At 46.2% G+C, this 23,729-nt stretch overlaps 1 protein-coding gene across 4 annotated transcripts in view; it reads right to left on the bottom strand.

The window, feature by feature from the left end:
- Window positions 1-2,008: 2,008 nt before the first annotated feature.
- Window positions 2,009-23,729, bottom strand: part of LOC100383867 (uncharacterized) — a 37,448-nt gene continuing 15,727 nt past the window's right edge. For 2 of the 4 annotated variants that reach the window (XM_020551701.3, XM_020551702.3), the window contains 4 exons: window positions 5,160-5,250; window positions 3,315-3,730; window positions 2,801-2,905; window positions 2,016-2,508 (listed from right to left, as the gene is read on the bottom strand). In XM_020551701.3, the coding sequence (XP_020407290.1) occupies window positions 2,505-2,508; window positions 2,801-2,905; window positions 3,315-3,730; window positions 5,160-5,250 (616 nt within the window). In that variant the 3' untranslated portion in view covers window positions 2,016-2,504. Of the gene's footprint in view, window positions 2,509-2,800; window positions 2,906-3,314; window positions 3,731-5,159; window positions 5,251-23,729 lie in introns of all 4 variants that reach the window. The other 2 variants (XR_004857609.1, NM_001362217.1) reach the window with 2 other exon arrangements.

Here is a 23,729-nt window from a genome sequence, read left to right as displayed (position 1 = left end):
CACATAATAAACATTTGAGACAACAAATATTTGAGCAAATCTACAATTGTCTTGTTGAAGCCAAAAAAAATGCAGAGGCGAGATTCCCAGATACCAAAAGGCATAAACGAATTTCTAGAAAAATATGGGGAGAAATGCATGAAGAACAATGAATTAGTCATTATTTAGTTCCCTATGCCTTTCAGAAGAATTCAAATTACAGCGGATATTATTTTGTTAGCATGTAATCATGCAAAGCATAATAAAGCATTTTGGGTTAGCATAGCTCCAGACAGGTTCAACCATATATAGCAATCAAGTTAGGACCACTACAGGATAATTACATTACAAAATAACCAAGTTTGCCAAGACTTAACTCTAATTTTTTAGGGAGAACTGTGCAAACCTGATTATCTCGAGATAAAAGATATTTTGAGGAATCTGGTTTGACTAAGGCTAACTTTTTAGCCCCCCTCATGTAATCTCTTTGTGTGCATATTTATCTCATCATTGAGACAAAATATCTGCAAATACACACTCATTGGAGCAGCAAACAACTACAATAATCAAAATTTCCTACATACTCATCTCTAAAATTTAAGAGAAAAAAGACACATCCTTTCTAATATAGCCCATTTTAATTGTCTGATACACATTAGCATAGATGACTGAAGTGTAGCTCCTAAGCTCTGCCTCGTCAAAAGCCAGTTTGGAGAAGCTTTATCTGCAAATGAATGGTTAGACACATATGTGACTTACTGTCTTGCTGATGACATTAAGAATTATGATTCCGTAGGAATGGCATAAATAAAATGTATTTCAGCTTAGAGTGTCTTGCTGATGACACATATGTGACTTACTGTCTTACTGACAATGAGACCCTCTTGGTGAATAGTGTACTCGTCCCGTCTGACGCCACATTTTTCTCGACCATCAGACCATTGACATTGGGTCTAACAAAATTTAGAGTGTGACTAGAGAGCAACCCAACCCATCAGACCGGTCGAATACCCATTGTCTGACCATACCACAAGGTCCAATGATATCTCTGTAAGCACTTTATAGTTAATCATTGGACTATCATTGTATCACTTTGATACCCATAAACAGTTAGCGTCCAACACCCTTTGTTTGTCTCATATCTTCCCACCTACTCACATATGCTAACTCTAACTTGTTTCCCAACACTATGGACCATTAGCTAGCCTAAGTTAGTGGTGTCTATGATGGTTTCTCACAACTCCATTAGGTCCTAATAGACATGCATGAGTCCATCTCATGTAATGGCACATAAGCAACTGACTTGAACCATGAATTTCTTCCTAATAGTATGATAACTTATCCTAAATCAAATCACACAGTCTACTCTTCCTAATAGTACGATAACTTATACATTTGCATCGCATCTTGCTTTTATGTCTTCTAACAAGTCTTCACTTCTGCAACATCAATAACCTCTCTAGATCCAACAATGTCAGGAACCTCATTAGCCTTACATCTTCCACATATTCAAGTATTTGTTTCTACAACATTAATAACCTCCCCACATCTAGCAATGATAGGCACCTCATTTGATTTACTCTATCAATCAACATCCTTGTACAGTACCTGCTCGTCTTTGTGGACTCCAAACCTATCTCATTCATTTCACTCATAAAATAGTTAATCACCTAATTGTCTCAACTACCAAAACAACATATAGAGCTTTCAATCCCATCCTTTTTAGTAATTGGTGACAACACTACAAAAATGATTCCTACTTCCATTTGTTTTTCTGATTTTTCAAGTTAGTGCCTCATATTAGTATGAAGTACTAACTTGATTTAGATTTGTGTTGCTTGTCCAATAAATTTTAACCATTTGTTAAGTTTGGTCAAATTTCTCAAAGCTTATTTAGGTAGACCATGTGGCTTGCAAACTCCTTATGTACGTACCGATCATGTCAATGCTTGATCTCTAGGTACCCTAGAGCCTGAATTAGCATCCTTAATCAGTTTGCCACGCTAGTATACTGAATAACAAATTCACGGGAAAACTATGCTGCATTTGCACTTTTTTATTGAAGCGATACTTAGATGCTGTTACAAGTTGATTCATATCTTGCAGGATACACGTACCCATAAATTCAATAATTGTTACAGGTCGACCATATGCAGTACAGTTGTAAAATTGCAATAAAAAAAGAAAATTGCCCAACGGTAATATGCATGCACGATTATCGTGTGTTCTTTCCTTACGTGCTTGACATCAGAAACTCATACCTCAATAACCATACTCAAAGAATCGAATACTGTGATTGCCTATAATTGTTGTACAAACCAACGATGTGGTCATGTCGACCAGTGGAATTTTAAAACACAGCCAAGCGCAGCAGTCCCATAAGTTATATCGTGGTACAGTAAAAGGCATTTGTCTTCAGGTGTAGAAATCATGTTCTTTCCAGAAGCTAAATTAGGTGGGTACAATACAATGCTATCAGGTACAAACAGCTAGTTGCCAAAGGCCTGTATTGCAAGTTTGCAACATCACCTGCACATGATAACCTTGTGAGATGCTGTCCACTTTAAATTCATAGAAAAATGGCAATCTTGAGCTGGAATCACACATTCACGAAAAATGGCAGGTATTGAACCCATAGAACTTGCAGGCTGCCATTCCCACAAAGCCACAAGGCACTTTTTCCCCCTTTCTTTTTAAGGATAAAAAAAGAGATGGAGATGAGGCCTCTAGCATTATTTTATTATAAGAATCACTCACAAGGAGTTTCTTAAATAGAGATTATGAGCAATCCAAGGCTATAAAAGTAACACCACGACCATACCTCACAAATAGTATGAATAAGTCTTCATCAGTTATCGCTCCAAGTTCCATTCTTCTCTCCAGAGCAGTCAGACCTCCGCCATCTTTAATTGTCGTTCTCGCACCCCTGTAGAAAGGATCATAATAGTTCTTTTAGAAAAATGCCTCTCATCTATAAGTATGTTTTCCATAATCTGTGAAGGAAAATTATGTCGGCACAATAAGGAAATCATAGTGGTAACGAGGGAAAATAAACAAAGAATGAATTTTGTACTGAACAACCATAGAGTACCACACTGCTGGCATGAATTTTATCATCTCATGAACCATAGGGGATATTAGATTCCGATATGAATACAGATATTTTTTTCACCTTTTTTATTCTAGGGAGCAAATAATTAAATTTGTTCTAACAAGTAACAATTCGGATATCCACTTTCGTCCCTAAACATGGCATGGGCATAAATATCACGCTAATGATGATATTGCAAATAAAACTAATCATGAAACAAATATTATCAAGAATTCAAGCCTACCTCTTCAGCAGATGCTTGGTGAGCTCATCATTTTTCTTTTGGACACAATGATGCAATGGTGTTCGGCCATGGAAATCCTGCATATTAATATCCGCGCCAAAAAGTAGAAGAAGCTCCACCATTATAGGATAACCGTATTCGCATGCAAAGTGCAATAAAGAACAACCTTGTAGACAGCCTTCTGGTTTTCCAGAGTCCTGAATTATCTCACAAGAAATCGGATCAAGTAACATCTTGTCTGTCACTGGCTGAACATGATGGACATCTTTGCTCAAAGCATCATATGTCATGTTAGCACTGACTTCAGCTATTGCAAGAATTCGATATGCTGCTCTCACATCATTTTTCCTTATGGCTTCCAAAATATTAATGGTATTCTGATCGGGATCTCTGGCAAAAAGCAGTTTGTCCACATACTGCATGGATCATTTATAAGAATGAACAACATGATACTAACAGAAAATGATCATCAATAGCAAACATATATAAAACAAAACTAACAGCACTATATCATGCTACTTGTTTTTGTTTTAATGAATAGCACTCGCATACATCTGAGTAGGCTCAAGTATATGCATGTAGAGGTCTGATGAATATTGTTATATGTATATCTATGTATTCCTGTGTATCCCCATTTTATGAAGGGTTTAGTGCATATTTACCCTCATTTACCAGTGTATATATACCCTCACTTTTGGGCTGAGGCTATCTCTACTTCCACCTAGTTGACTAATATCAGCCTTCTTCTCTTCAGGGTGGCATTCCTTTTGAGCGCCTTTGTGGCAAGATGCACGTTTACTCCAACCTTCATCTTTTTGGTTGTGTTATATGTGCTTCTTGTGGATCGTAAGCGTACTAAGTTGACTGCACAGTCCACTGAGGGCGTCTTCCTTGGGTACCGCGTTGAGCATAAGGGCTATCATTGTTGGGATACAGTGGTTCATCGGATGCGGATTTCTCGGGATGTTTTCTTTAATGAGACTCGTCCTTTCTATCATCGGCCTTCGTCTGATGTTTCCTCTGCATCTTTGGTTGATCCTCTTATCTTTTCTGTCCATCCCTGACTCCGCTATACCACGTGTCGCTCTCTCGCCCACCACCTCCTGTTGCGGTGACTACTCCAATGTCCTCATCTGTTGGGTTTCCTCCCGTGTCCCATTCTATTTCTTCTTCAGAGACTTCTGTTCTGGTTCCAGACTACAAGCCCCCTATGATACATGTTTATACATGACGACGTCCTTCGGCTACTTCTCCATCACCTTCCTTTGTTGCCCTCTTCTCTTGATGTTCAGTCTCTCCTATTGATTCACTCTCCTGAGTTGATTGCTCGTGCCTATAGATCGCTATGGGTTTGGTCCTGTTACATGGCAGGGTTTTGTCAGGTATGTTCTTTCTGAGGTGGGTTTGGTCCTGTTACATGGCAGGGTTTTGTCAGGTATGTTCTTTCTGAGGTGACTTCCTATCGTAATGCTATTCTTTATCCTGAATGGCAACTAGCAATATCTAAGGAGATTGTTGCTCTTGAGCATACTGGCACTTAGGAGATTGTTCTTCATCCCCCTCATGTTCGACCTATCCTATGTAAATAGGTCTATAAGGTTAAGACCTGCTCTGATGGTTCTTTCGAGCGTTATAAGGCTCATTTTGTTTCCCGTGGTTAACAACAGGAACATGGGTGTGATTATGATGAGACTTTTGCTCATGTTGCTCACATGACCACTGTTTGCATCCATCCAGGGAATACATTTCAGTGACATCAGACAATAAATGCATAATATGTCATATATTGATTGTGAAGAAACCATCGGTAGATTGATCAAAGATAAAATTAATTGAAGAAGTTACCTTCGTTTGTATGTACCTCTCCTTTATTGAGAAAGCATCACTAGGTTTAGGCTTTTCAATAAAAAGAATAGCTCCATTTGAGTCGTTCATTCTGGATGAACATAGAATAAATTAACAAAATACCAAGAAAGAAATTGCACAAAAAGAAAAAACAGCAGCATTTGCTCTCCATGCATGCACTCCAAAACATATTAGTTGCAACACTATTACTCCCTCCAGTTTATAAAGCATTTCGCTTAGGTCAACAGTCAAACTTTATGATCTTTAACCAATAATTTGGCTATCAATTTTGAAACTAATGTAATACAAAATTGATACTATTTTATTTGTAATCAAATGTCCTATCAAACAATATTAAAGGGAATTAGGCTTACACCTAGTTCCTATATAATTTTGGTAGTTGAATTGCCCAACACAAATCTTTGGACTAACTAGTTTATTCTAGTGTATAAGTTATACAGGTGCAAAAGGTTCACACTTAGCCAATAAAAAGACCAAGTATTGAGTTCAACAAAAGAGCAAAGGAGCAACTGAAGGCTCCTCTGGTCTGGCGCACCGGACTGTCCGGTGTGCCACCGGACAGTGTCCGGTGCACCAGAGGACTCCAACTCCAACTCGTCACCTTCGGAAAATCCAGAACCGACGCGCTATAATTCACCGGACTGTCCGGTGTACACCGGACAGTGTCCGGTGCTCCAACGAAGACGCTGCTCCGGAACTCGCCAGCCTCGGGATTTCACGAAGGCTGCTCCGCTATAATTCACCGGACATGTCCGGTGTGCACCGGACTGTCCGGTGTATCCTCGGAGCAACGGCTACTTCGCGCCAACGACTACCTGCAACGCATTAAATGCGCGCGCAGCGCGCGCAGAAGGCAGGCGCGTCCATACCGGCGCACCGGACACTGAACAGTTCATGTCCGGTGCGCCACCGGACATCGAGGCGGGCCCAGAAGTCAGAACTCCAACGGTCAGATTCCAACGGCACTGGTGACGTGGCTGGGGCACCGGACATGTCCGGTGTGCACCAGACTGTCCGGTGCGCCATCGAACAGACAGCCTCCGCCAACGGTCAAGTTTGGTGGTTGGGGCTATAAATACCCCAACCACCCCACCATTCATTGCATCCAAGTTTTCCACTTCCCAACTACTTACAAGAGCTCTAGCATTCAATTCTAGACACACCAAAGAGATCAAATCCTTTCCAAATTCTACAACGCCCTAGTGATTAGAGAGAGTGATTTGCTTGTGTTTCTTTCGAGCTCTTGCGCTTGGATTGCTTTCTTCTTTCTTGATTCTTTCATTGCGATCAAACTCACTTGTAATTGAGGCAAGAGACACCAAACTTGTGGTGGTCCTTGTGGGAACTTTGTGTTCCAAGTGATTAAGAAGAGAAAGCTCACTCGATCCGTGGGATCGTTTGAGAGAGGGAAGGGTTGAAAGAGACCCGGCCTTTGTGGCCTCCTCAACGGGGAGTAGGTTTGCGAGAACCGAACCTCGGTAAAACAAATCCCGTGTCACACTCTCCATTTGGTTGCGATTTGTTTTTTCACCCTCTCTCGTGGACACGTTTATATTTCTAACGCTAACCCGGCTTGTAGTTGTGTTTATATTTGTAAATTTCAGTTTCGCCCTATTCACCCCCCCTCTAGGCGACTATCAATTGGTATCAGAGCCCGGTGCTTCATTAGAGCCTAACCGCTCGAAGTGATGTCGGAAGATCACGCCAAGAAGGAGATGGAGACCGGCGAAAAGCCCACTACAAGCCACAGGAGCACTTCATCGGAAGAGTCCCGCACCAAGAGGAAGGAGAATAAGAAGAGCTCCTCCAACAAAGGGAAGGAGAAGAAATCTTCTTCTCACCACAAAGAGAAGAAGGAGATCTTCCTCTCACAAGCCACATCGGAGTGGGGACAAGCACAAGGATGAGGAAAGTGGTCTACTACGAGACCGACACTTCATCAACATCGACCTCCGGCTCCGATGCGCCCTCCGTAACTTCTAAACGCCAAGAGCGTAAGAAGTTTAGTAAGATCCCCTTACACTATCCTCGTACATCTAGACATACTCCATTACTTTTCGTTCCATTAGGCAAACCGCCAACCTTTGACGGTGAAGATTATGCTAGGTGGAGTGATTTAATGAAATTTCATCTAACCTCACTCCACAAAAGTATATGGAATGTTGTTGAGTTTGGAGCACAGGTACCATCCGTAGGGGATGAGGATTATGATGAGGACGAGGTGGCCCAAATCGAGCACTTCAACTCCCAAGCCACAACCATACTCTTGGCCTCTCTAAATAGAGAGGAATACAACAAGGTGCAAGGGTTGAAGAATGCAAAGGAAATTTGGGACCTCCTCAAGACCGCGCACGAGGGTGATGAACTAACAAAGATCACCAAGCGGGAAACGATCGAGGGGGAGCTCGGTCGCTTTCGACTTCGCCAAGGGGAAGAGCCACAAGACATGTACAACCGGCTCAAGACTTTGGTGAACCAAGTGCGCAACCTCGGGAGCAAGAAGTGGGATGACCACGAGGTGGTTAAGGTTATTCTTAGATCACTCATTTTCCTTAACCCCACTCAAATTCAATTAATTCGTGGTAATCCTAGATATACTCAAATGACCCCCGAGGAAGTTATCGGGAATTTTGTGAGCTTTGAATGTATGATCAAGGGCTCCAAGAAGATCAACGAGCTTGATGAACCCTCCACGTCCGAAGCACAACCGGTGGCATTGAAGGCGACGGAGGAGAAGAAGGAGTCTACACCGAGTAGACAACCAATTGACGCCTCCAAGCTCGACAATGAGGAGATGGCTTTAATCATCAAAAGCTTTCGCCAAATCCTCAAGCAACGGAAGGGGAAGGATTACAAATCCCGTTCCAATAAGGTTTGCTACAAGTGTGGTAAGCCCGGTCACTTTATCGCTAAATGTCCATTATCAAGTGACAGTGACAGGGATAACGACAAGAAGGGAAAGAGGAAAGAAAAGAAGAGGTACCACAAGAAGAGAGGCGGCGATGCCCACGTGTGCCGCGAGTGGGACTCCGACGAGAGCTCCACCGACTCCTCCTTCGACGAGGACGCCGCCAACATCGCCGTCACCAAGGGACTCCTATTCCCAAACGTCGGCCACAAGTGCTTCATGGCAAAGGACGGCAAAAGGAAGAAGGTAAAATCAAGATCCTCCACTAAATATGAAACCTCTAGTGATGAGGATGATGCTAGCAATGAGGAGGATAACTTGCGCGTTCTTTTTGCCAACCTTAACATGGAACAAAAGGAAAAACTAAATGAGCTAATTAGTGCCATCCATGAAAATGATGACCTCTTGGACTCCCAAGAGGACTTCCTAATCAAGGAAAATAAAAAGCATGTTAAGGTTAAAAATGCTTATGCTCTAGAGGTAGAAAAATGTGAGAAATTATCTAGTGAGCTAAATACTTGCCATGATACTATTACCAACTTTAGAAATGAAAATGCTAGTTTAAATGCTAAGGTTGACTCACATGTCTGTAATGTTTCAATTCTCAATCTTAGAAATGATAATGATGATTTGCTTGCTAAGATTGAAGAATTAAACATTTCTCTTGCTAGCCTTAGAGTAGAAAATGAAAATTTAATTGCTAAGGCTAAAGAACTAGATGTTTGCAATGTTACAATTTCCGATCTTAGAGATAATAATGATATCTTGCGTGCTAAGATCGTTGAACTTAATTCATGCAAACCCTCTACATCTAGTGTTGAGCATGTTTCCATTTGTACTAGATGTAGAGATGTTGATATTAATGCTATTCATGATCATATGACTTTGATTAAACAACAAAATGATCATATAGCAATATTAGATGCAAAAATTGCCGAGCATAACTTAGAAAATGAAAAGTTTAAATTTGCTAGAAGTATGCTCTATAATGGGAGACACCCTGGCATTAAGGATGACATTGGCTACCAAAGGGGAGACAATGTCAAACTTAGTGCCCCTCCTAAAAGATTGTCAAATTTTGTTAAGGGCAAGGCTCCCATGCCTCAGGATAACGAGGGTTACATTTTATACCCTGCCGGTTATCCTGAGAGCAAAATTAGGAAAATTCACTCTAGGAAGTCTCACTCTGTCCCTAACCATGCTTTTATGTATAAGGGTGAGACATCTAGCTCTAGGCAACCAACCCGTGCTAAGTTGCCTAAGAAGAAAACTCCTAGTGCATCAAATGAGCATGACATTTCTTTTAAAACTTTTGATGCATCATATGTTTTAACTAACAAATCCGGCAAGGTAGTTGCCAAGTTTGTTGGGGGCAAACACAAGGGGTCAAAGACTTGTGTTTGGGTACCCAAAGTTCTTGTATCTAATGCCAAAGGACCCAAAACCGTTTGGGTACCTAAAGTCAAGAACTAAACTTGTTTTGTAGGTTTATGCATCCGGGGGCTCAAGTTGGATACTCGACAGCGGGTGCACAAACCACATGACAGGGGAGAAGAATGTTCTCCTCATATGAGAAAAACAAAGATCCCCAACGAGCTATCACATTCGGGGATGGAAATCAAGGTTTGGTCAAAGGTTTGGGTAAAATTGCTATTTCACCCGACCATTCCATTTCCAATGTTTTTCTTGTTGGTTCATTAGATTACAACTTGCTTTCTGTTTCCCAATTATGTCAAATGGGCTACAACTGTCTATTCACTGATGTAGGTGTCACTGTCTTTAGAAGAAGTGATGATTCAATAGCATTTAAGGGAGTGTTGGAAGGTCAGCTATACTTGGTAGATTTTGATAGAGCTGAACTCGACACTTGCTTAATTGCTAAGACTAACTTGGGTTGGCTCTGGCACCGCCGACTAGCCCATGTTGGGATGAAGAATCTTCATAAGCTTCTAAAGGGAGAGCACATTTTGGGACTAACAAATGTTCATTTTGAGAAAGACAGGATTTGTAGCGCATGCCAAGCAGGAAAGCAAGTTGGGTCTCATCATCCACACAAGAACATTATGACAAGCGACAGGCCACTGGAGCTCCTATACATGAATTTATTCGGCCCGATCGCTTACATAAGCATCGGCGGGAGTAAGTACTGTCTAGTTATTGTGGATGATTATTCTTGCTTCACTTGGGTATTCTTTTTGCAGGAAAAATCTCATACCCAAGAGACCTTAAAGGGATTCTTGAGACGGGCTCAAAATGAGTTCGGCTTAAGGATCAAGAAAATTAGAAGCGACAACGGGACGGAGTTCAAGAACTCACAAATAGAAGGCTTTCTTGAGGAGAAGGGCATCAAGCATGAGTTCTCTTCTCCCTACACTCCACAACAAAATGGTGTAGTGGAGAGGAAGAATCGAACTCTATTGGACATGGCAAGAACCATGCTTGATGAGTACAAGACACCGGATCGGTTTTGGGCCGAGGCGGTCAACACCGCTTGCTACGCCATCAACCGGTTATATCTACATCGAATCCTCAAGAAGACATCCTATGAACTCCTTACTGGTAAAAAGCCCAATATTTCATATTTTAGAGTTTTTGGTAGCAAATGCTTTATTCTTGTTAAGAGAGGTAGAAAATCTAAATTTGCTCCTAAAACTGTAGAAGGCTTTTTACTGGGATATGACTCAAACACAAGGGCATATAGAGTCTTTAACAAGTCCTCAGGACTAGTTGAAGTTTCTTGTGACGTTGTGTTTGATGAAACTAATGGCTCTCAAGTAGAGCAAGTTGATCTTGATGAGATAGGTGAAGAACAGGCTCCGTGCATCGCGCTAAGGAACATGTCCATTGGGGATGTGTGTCCTAAGGAATCCGAAGAGCCTCCACATGCACAAGATCAACCATCCTCCTCCATGCAAGCATCACCACCAACTCAAAATGAGGACGAGGCTCAAGTTGATGAAGAAGAAGATCAAAGAGATGAGCTACCTCAAGATGATGGCAATGATCAAGGGGGAGATACAAATGTTGAGGACAAGGAGGATGAAGAACCAAAGCCGCCACACCCAAGAGTCCACCAAGCAATCCAACGAGATCACCCCGTCAACACCATCATCGGCGACATTCATAAGGGGGTAACCACTCGATCTCGGGTTGCACATTTTTGTGAGCATTACTCTTTTGTTTCCTCTATTGAGCCACACAGGGTAGAAGAAGCACTCCAAGATTCGGATTGGGTGATGGCGATGCAAGAGGAGCTCAACAACTTCACAAGGAATGAGGTATGGCATTTAGTTCCACGTCCTAACCAAAATGTTGTAAGAACCAAGTGGGTCTTCCGCAACAAACAAGATGAGCATGGTATGGTGACAAGGAACAAAGCTCGACTCGTGGCCAAGGGGTATTCACAAGTCGAAGGTTTGGATTTTGGTGAAACCTATGCACCCGTAGCTAGGCTCGAGTCAATTCGTATATTATTAGCCTATGCTACTTACCATGGCTTCAAGCTTTACCAAATGGACGTGAAGAGTGCCTTCCTCAATGGACCAATCAAGGAAGAGGTCTACGTTGAGCAACCTCCCGGCTTTGAAGATAGTGAGTACCCTAACCATGTCTATAGGCTCTCTAAGGCGCTTTATGGGCTCAAGCAAGCCCCAAGAGCATGGTATGAATGCCTTAGAGATTTCCTTATTGCTAATGGCTTCAAAGTCGGCAAAGCCGATCCTACTTTATTCACTAAAACTCTTGACAATGATTTGTTTGTATGCCAAATTTATGTTGATGATATCATATTTGGGTCTACTAACGAATCTACATGTGAAGAATTTAGTAGGATCATGACAAAGAAATTCGAGATGTCGATGATGGGGGAGTTGAAGTATTTTCTAGGATTCCAAGTCAAGCAACTCCAAGAGGGCACCTTCATTAGCCAAACGAAGTACACTCAAGACATTCTAACCAAGTTTGGAATGAAGGATGCCAAACCCATCAAGACACCCATGGGAACAAATGGGCATCTCGACCTCGACACGGGAGGTAAGTCCGTGGATCAAAAGGTATACCGGTCGATGATTGGTTCATTGCTTTATTTATGTGCATCTCGACCGGACATTATGCTTTCCGTTTGCATGTGTGCAAGATTCCAAGCCGACCCTAAGGAATCACACCTTACAGCCGTAAAACGAATCTTGAGATATTTGGCTTATACTCCTAAGTTTGGGCTTTGGTACCCTCGGGGATCCACATTTGATTTAATTGGTTATTCGGATGCCGATTGGGCAGGGTGTAAGATTAATAGAAAGAGCACATCGGGGACTTGCCAGTTCTTGGGAAGATCCTTGGTGTCTTGGGCTTCAAAGAAGCAAAATTCGGTCGCTCTTTCTACCGCCGAAGCCGAGTATATTGCCGCAGGCCATTGTTGCGCGCAATTGCTTTGGATGAGGCAAACCCTGCGGGACTATGGTTACAAATTAATCAAAGTTCCTCTTCTATGTGATAATGAGAGTGCAATCCGCATGGCGGATAATCCCGTTGAGCATAGCCGCACTAAACACATAGCCATTCGGTATCATTTTCTTAGGGATCACCAACAAAAGGGGGATATCGATATTTCATACATTAACACTAAAGATCAATTAGCCGATATCTTTACCAAGCCACTTGATGAACAATCTTTTACCAGACTTAGGCATGAGCTCAATATTCTTGATTCTAGGAATTTCTTTTGCTAATTTGCACACATAGCATACAAGTATACCTTTGATCATATCTCTTTTATATATGCTATGACTAATGTGTTTTCAAGTGTATTTCAAACCAAGTCATAGGTATATTGAAAGGAAATTGGAGTCTTCGGTGAAGACAAAGGCTTCCACTCCACTCTACTACTCATACTTCGCCGTCACTCCAAGCATCTCTCCAACTTTGGTATAATCTTCACTCATTTATTTTATGACCAAAGGAGGAGAAAGTACTTCGTTGGGCTCTAATGATTCCGTTTTTGGTGATTCATGCCAAAGGGGGAGAAAATATGAGCCCAAAGCAAAAGGACCGCACCACCACCTAATTTTAAAATTTTTGGAGATTTTCAATTGGTCAATTTTAAATTGGTATCTTATTATGTTCTAAAGGGAGAGAAAGTAGTATTTCAAAAATGATAAATCAAAAACCTCTTGAACACTAAGAGGAGGATCTCATTTAGGGGGAGTTTTGTTTAGTCAAAGGAAAAGCATTTGGAACAGGGGGAGAGAATTTCAAATCTTGAAAATGCTTCTCAAAATCTTATTCATTTACCTTTGACTATCTTGCAAAAGGACCTTGAAAAGAATTTACAAAAGAATTTGCAAAAACAAAACTTGTGGTGCAAGCGTGGTCCAAAATGTTAAAAATGAAGAAACAATCTATGCATATCTTGTAAGTATTTATATTGGCTCAATTCCAAGCAACCTTTGCACTTATATTATGCAAACTAGTTCAATTATGCACTTCTATATTTGCTTTGGTTTGTGTTGGCATCAATCACCAAAAAGGGGGAGATTGAAAGGGAATTAGGCTTACACCTAGTTCCTATATAATTTTGGTGGTTGAATTGCCCAACACAAATCTTTGGACTAACTAGTTTATTCTAGTGTATAAGTTATACAGGTGCAAAAGGCTCACACTTAGCCAATAAAAAGACCAAGTATTGAGTTCAACAAAAGAGCAAAGGAGCAACTGAAGGCTCCTCTGGTCTGGCGCACCGGACTGTCCGGTGTGCCACCGGACAGTGTCCGGTGCACCAGAGGACTCCAACTCCAACTCGTCACCTTCGGAAAATCCAGAACCGACGCGCTATAATTCACCGGACAGTGTCCGGTGCTCCAACGAAGACGCTGCTCCGGAACTCGCCAGCCTCGGGATTTCACGAAGGCTGCTCCGCTATAATTCACCGGACATGTCCGGTGTGCACCGGACTGTCCGGTGCATCCTCGGAGCAACGGCTACTTCGCGCCAACGGCTACCTGCAACGCATTAAATGCGCGCGCAGCGCGCGCAGAAGGCAGGCGCGCCCATACCGGCGCACCGGACACTGAACAGTTCATGTCCGGTGCGCCACCGGACATCGAGGCGGGCCCAGAAGTCAGAACTCCAACGGTCAGATTCCAACGGCACTGGTGACGTGGCTGGGGCACCGGACATGTGCGGTGTGCACCGGACTGTCCGGTGCGCCATCGAACAGACAGCCTCCGCCAACGGTCAAGTTTGGTGGTTGGGGCTATAAATACCCCAACCACCCCACCATTCATTGCATCCAAGTTTTCCACTTCCCAACTACTTACAAGAGCTCTAGCATTCAATTCTAGACACACCAAAGAGATCAAATCCTCTCCAAATTCCACAACGCCCTAGTGATTAGAGAGAGTGATTTGCTTGTGTTTCTTTCGAGCTCTTGCGCTTGGATTGCTTTCTTCTTTCTTGATTCTTTCATTGCGATCAAACTCACTTGTAATTGAGGCAAGAGACACCAAACTTGTGGTGGTCCTTGTGGGAACTTTGTGTTCCAAGTGATTAAGAAGAGAAAGCTCACTCGATCCGTGGGATCGTTTGAGAGAGGGAAGGGTTGAAAGAGACCCGGCCTTTGTGGCCTCCTCAACGGGGAGTAGGTTTGCGAGAACCGAACCTCGGTAAAACAAATCCCGTGTCACACTCTCCATTTGGTTGCGATTTGTTTTTTCACCCTCTCTCGTGGACACGTTTATATTTCTAACGCTAACCCGGCTTGTAGTTGTGTTTATATTTGTAAATTTCAGTTTCGCCCTATTCACCCCCCATCTAGGCGACTATCACAATATAATATAAAATAAATAAATGGTCGAAGTGTAATTTAGGCCTAGCTGATGCTCTTTTTTTCTCGAACGCGCAAGTGGCATGCTCATCATTTTATTAAGAGAAGGAAAAAGATCCATAAAGGATCAATATAGGGAGACACAAAAAGCCCACATTACGGTGGCCGAAAACAAAGAAACAAAAAGACATCCATGGGGGAAAAACCAGAAACTACTCTGATCTAAAGACCTGGGATTGAGGCTGTTAGAAGGTCTAGGTTTTTAGCCCCCCTAACACTCACAGATCCCTCTCCTCCTCGGTCCTCTTGATGGCTACATTAAGAAAGGGAGAAAGACCGTCAAAGACACAGGCATTTCGGTGGTTCCACAAGATCCTGAGGCCGAGACTGATAAGCGAGTTTAGCCCTTTTCTGGCTATTCCTTGCAGCTGATCACTGCTTCTTTTCCACCATAGCATGGTATTCTCATCATGCACTTGAGTGAAATCCTGGAGGTTAACCTGTCCCAGCAACCTGAACCAGTAGCTTCTTGCAAACACACAACCCACAAAGAGATGATCAATGGTTTATGTTTCCTGGTCACATAGACGACACTGATCTGGGTGATCCAGCCCCCTCCTTTGAAGTCTATCAGCTGTCCAACATCTCTGAAGCGCCACAAGCCATAAGAAAAATTTGCATTTTGGGAGGGGGGACCAGGAATGTCAAACCCTGTCACAGTGCTCAAAGTATGCTGACCCAATGAAGAGACTTTCGTAGGCTACTTTAGCAGAATATTTTCCATTATGAGCAAAACTAAAGATGTGTTTGTCCTCCCTTTGTGGATTTATGTTTACTGTGAGAATTGCATCCCAAAGATCAAGGAAATCAGCAAGGACTTCCACTGCGAGAGCTCCTTTGATGTCATTCAGCCAACTTCTATTTGCTAGAGTTGTATGGACAGTTCTACTGTTTCGAATTTGCCTTGGCACAGCTGCCAGCAGTCTAGGAGCAAGGTCCTTCAGATTTCTTCCGTGTATCCATCGATCTTCCCAGAAAAGTGTCGAACATCCATTGCCAATTTCTGTGTGAATGGCGCATGGAAGAAGGATTTCACCTTCAAAGGAAAATGCATTGGGAGCCCTACCCAATGTTTACTAGGCTCAACTTTAGCCATCCACAACCATCTCATTCTCAGAGCCCATCCTAGCTCCTTAAGGCTGAAAATGCCCATACCTCCAAACTCAACTGGCCTGCACTCTTCCCCAAGCCACCAGGCAGTGTCCCCCTCTGACTTCTTTTCTTCCACGCCAAAGGAATCCTTTTCTCATTTTATCAATATCCTTGAGAGCTCTTGGAGGTAAGTTCATTGCCATTGCAAGGTAGATGACCATTCCTGTCATAACAAATTGAACTTGCACTTTTCTTCCGACTCGAGTCATCAAGTCAGCTTTCCACCCAGGAAGCTGATCAGCTATCTTGTCAATTATGCTTTGAGTTTGATTTCTGGATAGCTTGCTCAGAGACAGAGGCAGACCAAGATATTTACAGGGGAAAGAAGAGATCTCACATGGGAGCAGCTCTTGAAGGGTTACCACTTCTTCCCCACATCTAATTGGATACATATTGCTTTTTTGGATGTTGGTTTTCAGCCCTGAAGCTTCTCCAAAAATCTCTAAGATTTTGAGTACAATTTGTATATCAGATTCTTTTGGATGCAAGAACATGATCACATCATCAGCATACAAGGACACTCTGTGTTGCAAAGGTCTGGAGAACAAGGGTTGCAGCAGATTTTCCAGTTCAGCTTTTAAGATTAACCAGCCTAGCACGTACATGACTAGTATGAACAACATAGGTGAGAGGGGGTCTCCCTGCCTTAAACCCTTTTTAAGCTGAATTCTTTCACCTGCTACTCCCTTAAGCATAACTTGTGTGGACGAGGTAGATAGCAGTCCACTCAAAACATCTGTCCAAATCTGCCCAAACCCCAGTTTTTGAAGCACTTCGAGGAGAAATGGCCAGGATACTGAGTCAAAAGCTTTAGTGATGTCAAGCTTCAAAAGAATTCTTATATGTCTTTGCTGATGGAGGAGTCTGGCAGTTTGCTGCACAATCATAAAATTGTCTTGGATGAACCGGCCTTTAATAAATGCACTCTGCCTTTGAGAGACCATATCTTGTAGCTTATCACCCAGCCTGTTAGCTAGAATTTTAGTGACTAGCTTGGCCATGCTATGCACTAAACTAATAGGTCTAAAGTCTTTGACTTGGTTAGCTCCCTCCTTTTTTGGAATAAGGGTTACAAGAGCTGAATTTGACTTGCTAAAGTGGCCAAATTTCCTGTCTCAAATAGCTGCAAGCACCTACATCATACTTCCCTTAATAGTGGGCCAGCAAGCCTTGTAAAATCTTCCTGTGAACCCATCTGGTCCAGGAGCTTTGTCAGATGGCAGCTCTTTAATGGCTTCAAGGACTTCTTTTTCTGTAATTGGTAAGTCCAAATCCTCCAGGTTATGAGAGGGCAGCCCCAAATAGTCAAGATTAATAGTTGCAGTTCTATCCATCCTTGATCCTATTGGAAACCCTAACCCTAGAATAGGGTTGGGCTGAGTATTAATAGATCACATAACTGGGTCAGGCCCATTACGAGGGACAGGTACCTAACACCCCCCCCCCCCCCCCGCGCAGTCACAACTCTATGCAGCCACACGCTAGCGGACGAAGTGCAGGTCGATCTCCACATGCTTTGTGTGCTGGTGCTGCACGGGATTGGTGGAGAGGTAGACGGCGCTAACACTTTCACATTAGACAAGGGTGGCGCGCTGAAGGGGGCTGTGGAGCTCGTGGAGTAGCTGGCGCATCCAGGAGGCCTCGGCCACATCGTTACCCACAGCGCGGTACTCGGCCTCTGCACTGGAGCGGGAGACTGTTGGAATAAGTCTCGTGGTCTGTGGGAAGGACAGCAGCAGTCCTTGGTGGTTTTTGACTGCAGGGACAGCAACATCTCAATTTTTTGACTGCAAGGATAACGTGGGACAGCAGCATGTCAGTCTGCTGACTGCAAGGACAGCGTGCTGCAGGCATCTCCTTTTCCGCTTTTCTAGCTTTTGGAGGACAACAGCTTGCTGCAGTTTTCTTTTGACTAGAGTACAACAGCACCTAGTGGTTAGTGCGTTTTGTAGGACAGGTAGTGCAGTTTGTAGGACAGCATATTCGCATCTCTAGAAAGCATATGTTGCAGCCCCTTGGGCTATAAATATGTATCACAACCCTTAGACGGGTATGACATTGTGTAGTGTTTGAAAAAATAAACAAAAATCGCCCCAACCCATAGTGTCATCCTCTCGATGAGAGTAAGAGTCTCGTTGCTTACAATTGGTATCGGAGCCAAGTTATCTTGCAGCCTAAACATCTCTTGCTCATCTCCTTCCCGCGCCTCTCCCTATACTCAGTCGGAAGCAAGAGCTCCAATTGTTGCTTCCTCTCCTGCTCGGACGAGCAGCCTCTCGTCTGAGATAGCCTCTTCCACACGCAGCAACCCCTCTCTAGCACACCATGTCCCTATGCTCGGTCACTTCGAGTGCGCGGCGCCAGCAGGAGGCTGAGGTCGCCGTAGCACAAGAACACGAGCGAGCAGCGGCGGCGGCTGCAGCGACAGCAGCGAGGGCAGCACAGCTGGCGGCAGCGGAACTGGCAGCAGCGAGAGCGGAAGTAGAAGCGGCGGATGTTGCACATGCGGCGGCGGCAAAGCTCGAGGCTCTACGCGGCAGTAGCGCCGGCAGCACCAACGACAAGCTCAGGCTGGCAAGGGAGGCAGCGCAAGAGCAGGCGGCTCAATGGGCAGCCGCGCACCCCCATGGGGGCACGCACGGCGGCAGCCTAGATAGGCGCAGACGCGCCGACGGCGCTCCGAGCGAGAACACACGCGGCGGCAGCCCAGATGGGCGAGGACGCGCCGACGGTGCTCCCGGTGGCGGCGGCCGGGTCGATGGAGATCGAGGCCTCTACAGACGGCGCGGCTCTCCCTCCCCGGATCGGTATCATGGTCTCCGTGGGGTCCAGGCCGTTGTTTGGGACATCGGTCCCGGCGGTGGGTGGCCTACCCTCACTAAGACCAACTACGTCGAGTGGGCCACGGTGATGAGGGTACAGCTCCAGGTTCGCCACATGTGGGAAGCAGTTCGGTACAGCGACGTCGACTACTACGAGGATCGACGGGCGCTAGATGCCCTCATTGCTGCAGTCCCGCCCGAGATGCAGTTTTCGCTTTCCCAGAAGCGGACTGCCAAGGAAGCCTGGGATGCCATCGTTGCGACCCGCATCGGCAGCGACCGTGCCCGCAAGACCACACTGTAGGCACTTCGCAAGGAGTGGGAGAACCTGGCCTTCAAGCCAGGTGAGGATGTTGATGACTTTGCTCTTCAACTCAACACTGTTGCAGAAGATGGTGCAGTTCGGCGATGACACCTACGATGAGGAGAGAGCCGTCGAGAAGCTCTTCCGTTGCATCCCCGAGAAGTACAAGCAGATCGCTCGCTCAATCGAGTCTCTGCTAGACCTCTCCACGATGACGATCGAAGAAGTGATTGGTCGTCTCAAGGTCGTCGATGGCGACGAACCACGGGCCCTCTCTGGGCCTACCACCATCGGCAGGAAGCTACATCTCACTCGAGAGCAGTGGGAGGCCTACCAGGGTGACAAGAAGGGGGAGTCCTCCTCGACACGGGGCCGCAAATGCGGCAAGCCGCGCGGAGGCGCCCAAGCCGGGGCGTGAGGACAAGCTGAGGGTGGTGCCCGCGGAAGCGCCCAAGGTGGCGCCGTCGGCAACAAGAAGCTGGCACGAGATGACGGTTGTCACAATTGTGGCAAGCTTGTCCACTGGGCCAGGGAATGTCGACAGCCACGACGCGGCCAGGACAACGTCGCACAGGCGGAGGGGGAGGAGGAAGCTCTGCTCCTAGCACACGCAAGCATCGAGCTACCTCCAGCGGCACCGGCCGCAGCGGCAATCCTCCACCTTGATGAGTCGAAAGCACGCGCTTTCCTCGGCGAAGGCTCCAGCAACGACATGATCGAAGGATGGTGCCTGGACACCGGCGCCACTCATCACATGACCGGCCGACGGGAGTTCTTCACCGAGCTCGACTCTAGCGTCCGAGGCTCCGTCAAGTTTGGGGACGCCTCCGGCGTAGAGATCAAGGGCGCCAGCTCAGTCGTATTCACCGTCGGGTCTGGTGAGCACAGGCTGCTCACCGGAGTCTATTACATCCCTGCGTTGAGGAACTCTATCATCGGCCTGGGACAGTTGGATGAGAATGGTTCGCGCGTGGAGGTCGAGCAAGGAGTCATGAGGATCTGGGACCCCTCTCGTCGCCTTCTTGCCAAGGTACACAGGAGTCCAAATCGGCTTTACATCCTCAACTTGAAGGTGACACAACCTTGCTGCCTTGCTGCTCGTTGGGACGATGGGGCATGGCAGTGGCACGAGCGCTTCGGGCATCTTAACTTCGAGGCCCTGAAGCGGCTCAGTGCCAAGGAGATGGTACGAGGCCTGCCGTGCCTTGACCATGTGGAGCAATTTTGCGATATCTGCGTGTTGACAAAGCAGAGACGACTCCCCTTTCCCCAGCAGTCGAGCTTCCGAGCCAAGGAGAGGCTCGAGCTCGTGCATGGGGACTTGTGTGGCCCGGTGACACCATCCACACCAGGAGGACGACGCTACTTCTTTCTGAGCCAAGGAGAGGCTCGAGCTCGTGCATGGCGACTTGTGTGGCCCGGTGACACCAGCCACACCAGGAGGACGACGCTACTTCTTGCTGCTCGTCGACGACCTCTCTCACTAAAGGTGGGTGATGGTCCTTGGCAACAAGGGAGAGGCTGCGAACGCCATCAAGCGTGTGCAGGTCGCTGCGGAGGCGGAGTGCGACAGCAAGCTGCGCGTGCTGCGCACTGACAACGGCGGTGAATTCACAGTGGCTGAGTTCGTGTCGTACAGCCCGCAGCAGAACAGCGTCGTCGAGTGGCGCAACCAGACGGTTGTGGGGATGGCTCGGGCTCTCCTCAAGCAGAGGGGAATGTCGGCTATCGTCTTGGGAGAGGCGGTGGTGACAGCGGTCTACATCCTCAACCGCTCGCCCACCAAGGCACTCAACGGGATGACACCGTATGAGGCTTGGCATGGGCGCAAGCCGGCGGTCTCTCACCTACGGGTCTTCGGCTGCCTCGCGTTCACCAAGGAACTTGGCCACATCGGCAAGCTCGACGACAGGAGCACCCCAGGGGTGTTCATTGGCTACACGGAGGGCTCGAAGGCCTACCGCATCCTTGACCCAGGAACACTACGTGTGCGCACGGCGCGCGACGTAGTGTTCGACGAAGGGCGAGGATGGGCCTGGGACAAGGCGGTGGACGACGGCACGACTCCGACGTATGATGACTTTACCATCGAGTACGTCCACTTTAAGGGAGCTGGGGGAGTAGGCGACCCTTCTCCGAGTAGGCCTACCCCAGCCCCCAAGTCTCCACCGACTCCAGCGCCACGCTCTCCAGCTCCGGCTACAACGAGCTCTTCGCCACCACGCAATCTAGCCACGACTCCGGCTCCAGCGAGCTCTCCATCACCACGTACTCCAGCACCGACGGTACCCTCTCCGGGAACGTCCTCTCCGACGCCAGCTCGTGTCGAGCACGACCCAGTGGAGCTTGTGACCCCACTCTCCCACGACGAGGAGCGCGTCGACGCGTGCTACGACGGCGAGTCGTTGCGGTATCGAAAGGTAGAGGGTCTTCTGATCGACCCGTCGGTGCCGGGCCCAATGTCTCGCATTCTGGCGGGAGAGTTGCATCTTACATGCGACGATGGCGAACCTCGGTCTTTAGCGGAGGCCGAGAAACACGCGGCTTGGCGTGCCGCGATGCAGTCGGAGATGGACGCGGTTGAGACGAACCGCACTTGGGAGCTCGCTGATCTCCCTCATGGTCATCGCGCGATCACCCTTAAGTGGGTGTTCAAACTGAAGAGGGATGAAGCCGGTGCCATCGTCAAGCATAAGGCTCGCTTGGTGGCACGCGGTTTCTTACAGCAGGAGGGGATCGACTTCGACGATGCTTTCGCCCCCGTAGCACGGATGGAATCCGTGCGACTCCTCCTTGCGCTGTCAGCCCAGGAGGGCTGGCATGTTCATCACATGAACGTCAAGTTGGTGTTTCTTAACGACGATTTAAAGGAAGAGGTCTACGTACACCAGCCTCCAGGTTTTGCGATCCCTGGCAAGGAGGGCAAGGTGTTGCACCTACGCAAGGCCCTCTACGGCTTGCGACAGGCACCGAGGGCGTGGAATGTCAAGCTGGATTCCACGCTCAAGAGGATGGGCTTCATGCCAAGCCCGCATGAGGCAGCCATCTATCGGCGGGGCAATGGAGAAAATGCCCTGCTGGTGGGTGTCTACGTCGACGATTTGGTGATCACCGGCGCCAAGGATGCAGAGGTGGCGGCGTTTAAGGAAGAGATGAAGGCCACCTTCCAGATGAGTGACCTGGAGCATCTCTCCATCTATCTAGGGATTGAGGTGCACCAGAGTGACTCTGGGATCACACTTCGCCAGACCGCCTACGCCAAGCGCATTGTTGAGCTGGCTGGGCTCACTAATTGCAACCCAGCTCTCACTCCGATGGAGGAGAGGCTGAGGCTGAGCCGTGAAAGCACAACGAAGGAGGTGGACGCTACTCAGTACCGGCGTCTTGTGGGGAGTCTTCGCTACCTCATCCACACACGACCGGATCTGGCATACTCCGTTGGCTACGTTAGTCAGTTACAACATGGACACATGCATAGCAATCAAACACCCCTCAAACTCAAGGTGGATCAAACACACGGAGTTCGAAGAGATAAAAACTATGATGAGCTCTAGTATGCGCCTTCATGAAGAAATCAGCCAACTGAAGCTATAAAGACATAGAGCAAAGATCAATCATATCAACCTGAATTATATGCTTAGTAAGATCATGCTTGAGCGGGTCACGAGCAATACTAATAGCATTTGTATTGTCATACTAAAGAGGAGTCAATGTAGAAACATAAACACCAAAATCTTTGAGCAACCAACGTAACCAAGTACCTCTATAGTTACAAGAACCATAGCACGCAGCTCAGTCTTTGCACTCGAATGAGAAACTATTACCTGCTTCTTAGTCTTGCAAACAATGAGGGAACCACCAAGAAAAACACAAGGGGGAAAGAGATTGACGATCAGAGGAATCACTAGACCAGTTAGCATCACGATAAGCCCATTTACAGGTGATAGAAAGCATATAATGAGTATGGGGAACAAAATCCCACGTGTTGGTACGCTAAAGCGCAGTCGCAAGCTGTCATTCAAGATGAAGAACAGCATCATGATAAGAAGTTGGTTCGGAAAGAATAGTACTAGCAAAACCTTGCCAGGTAACTTGTCCAAAATCATACAGATCAACGGGTTGACAAGATCAACGACTATGAAGAAGTGGCTTAGGTGAAGAATTACTAAGTGAGGATGGCTCAATAGGAGAAGATGATTCAGTAGGAGAAGATATAGCAGGAGAAGCTGAAGCAGAAGAACTAGAAGGATTGAGCACATCAGAAGATGGGAAAGCAGAAACATCCGAGAGACGATGTCGTGTATAGACATGTATCACATGATGCTTCACATTGTAGTATGGAACCACAGCCGAAGACTCCGAAGAAGACACAGAAGAACGCACAACAATATTTTTTTTCTTGGTTCTAAGTTCATGTGTGTTCTTGCAGACCCTTACTTGGTCCAAGGTAGGGGTGCAGGCTATATAGAACCACCACCTCCCC

Source organism: Zea mays, chromosome 4 (genome assembly GCF_902167145.1).
Source record: "Zea mays cultivar B73 chromosome 4, Zm-B73-REFERENCE-NAM-5.0, whole genome shotgun sequence".
Lineage (NCBI taxonomy): Eukaryota > Viridiplantae > Streptophyta > Magnoliopsida > Poales > Poaceae > Zea > Zea mays.
Note: the sequence above shows the minus strand (reverse complement) of the source record. Positions and strands in the feature narration are given on the sequence as shown.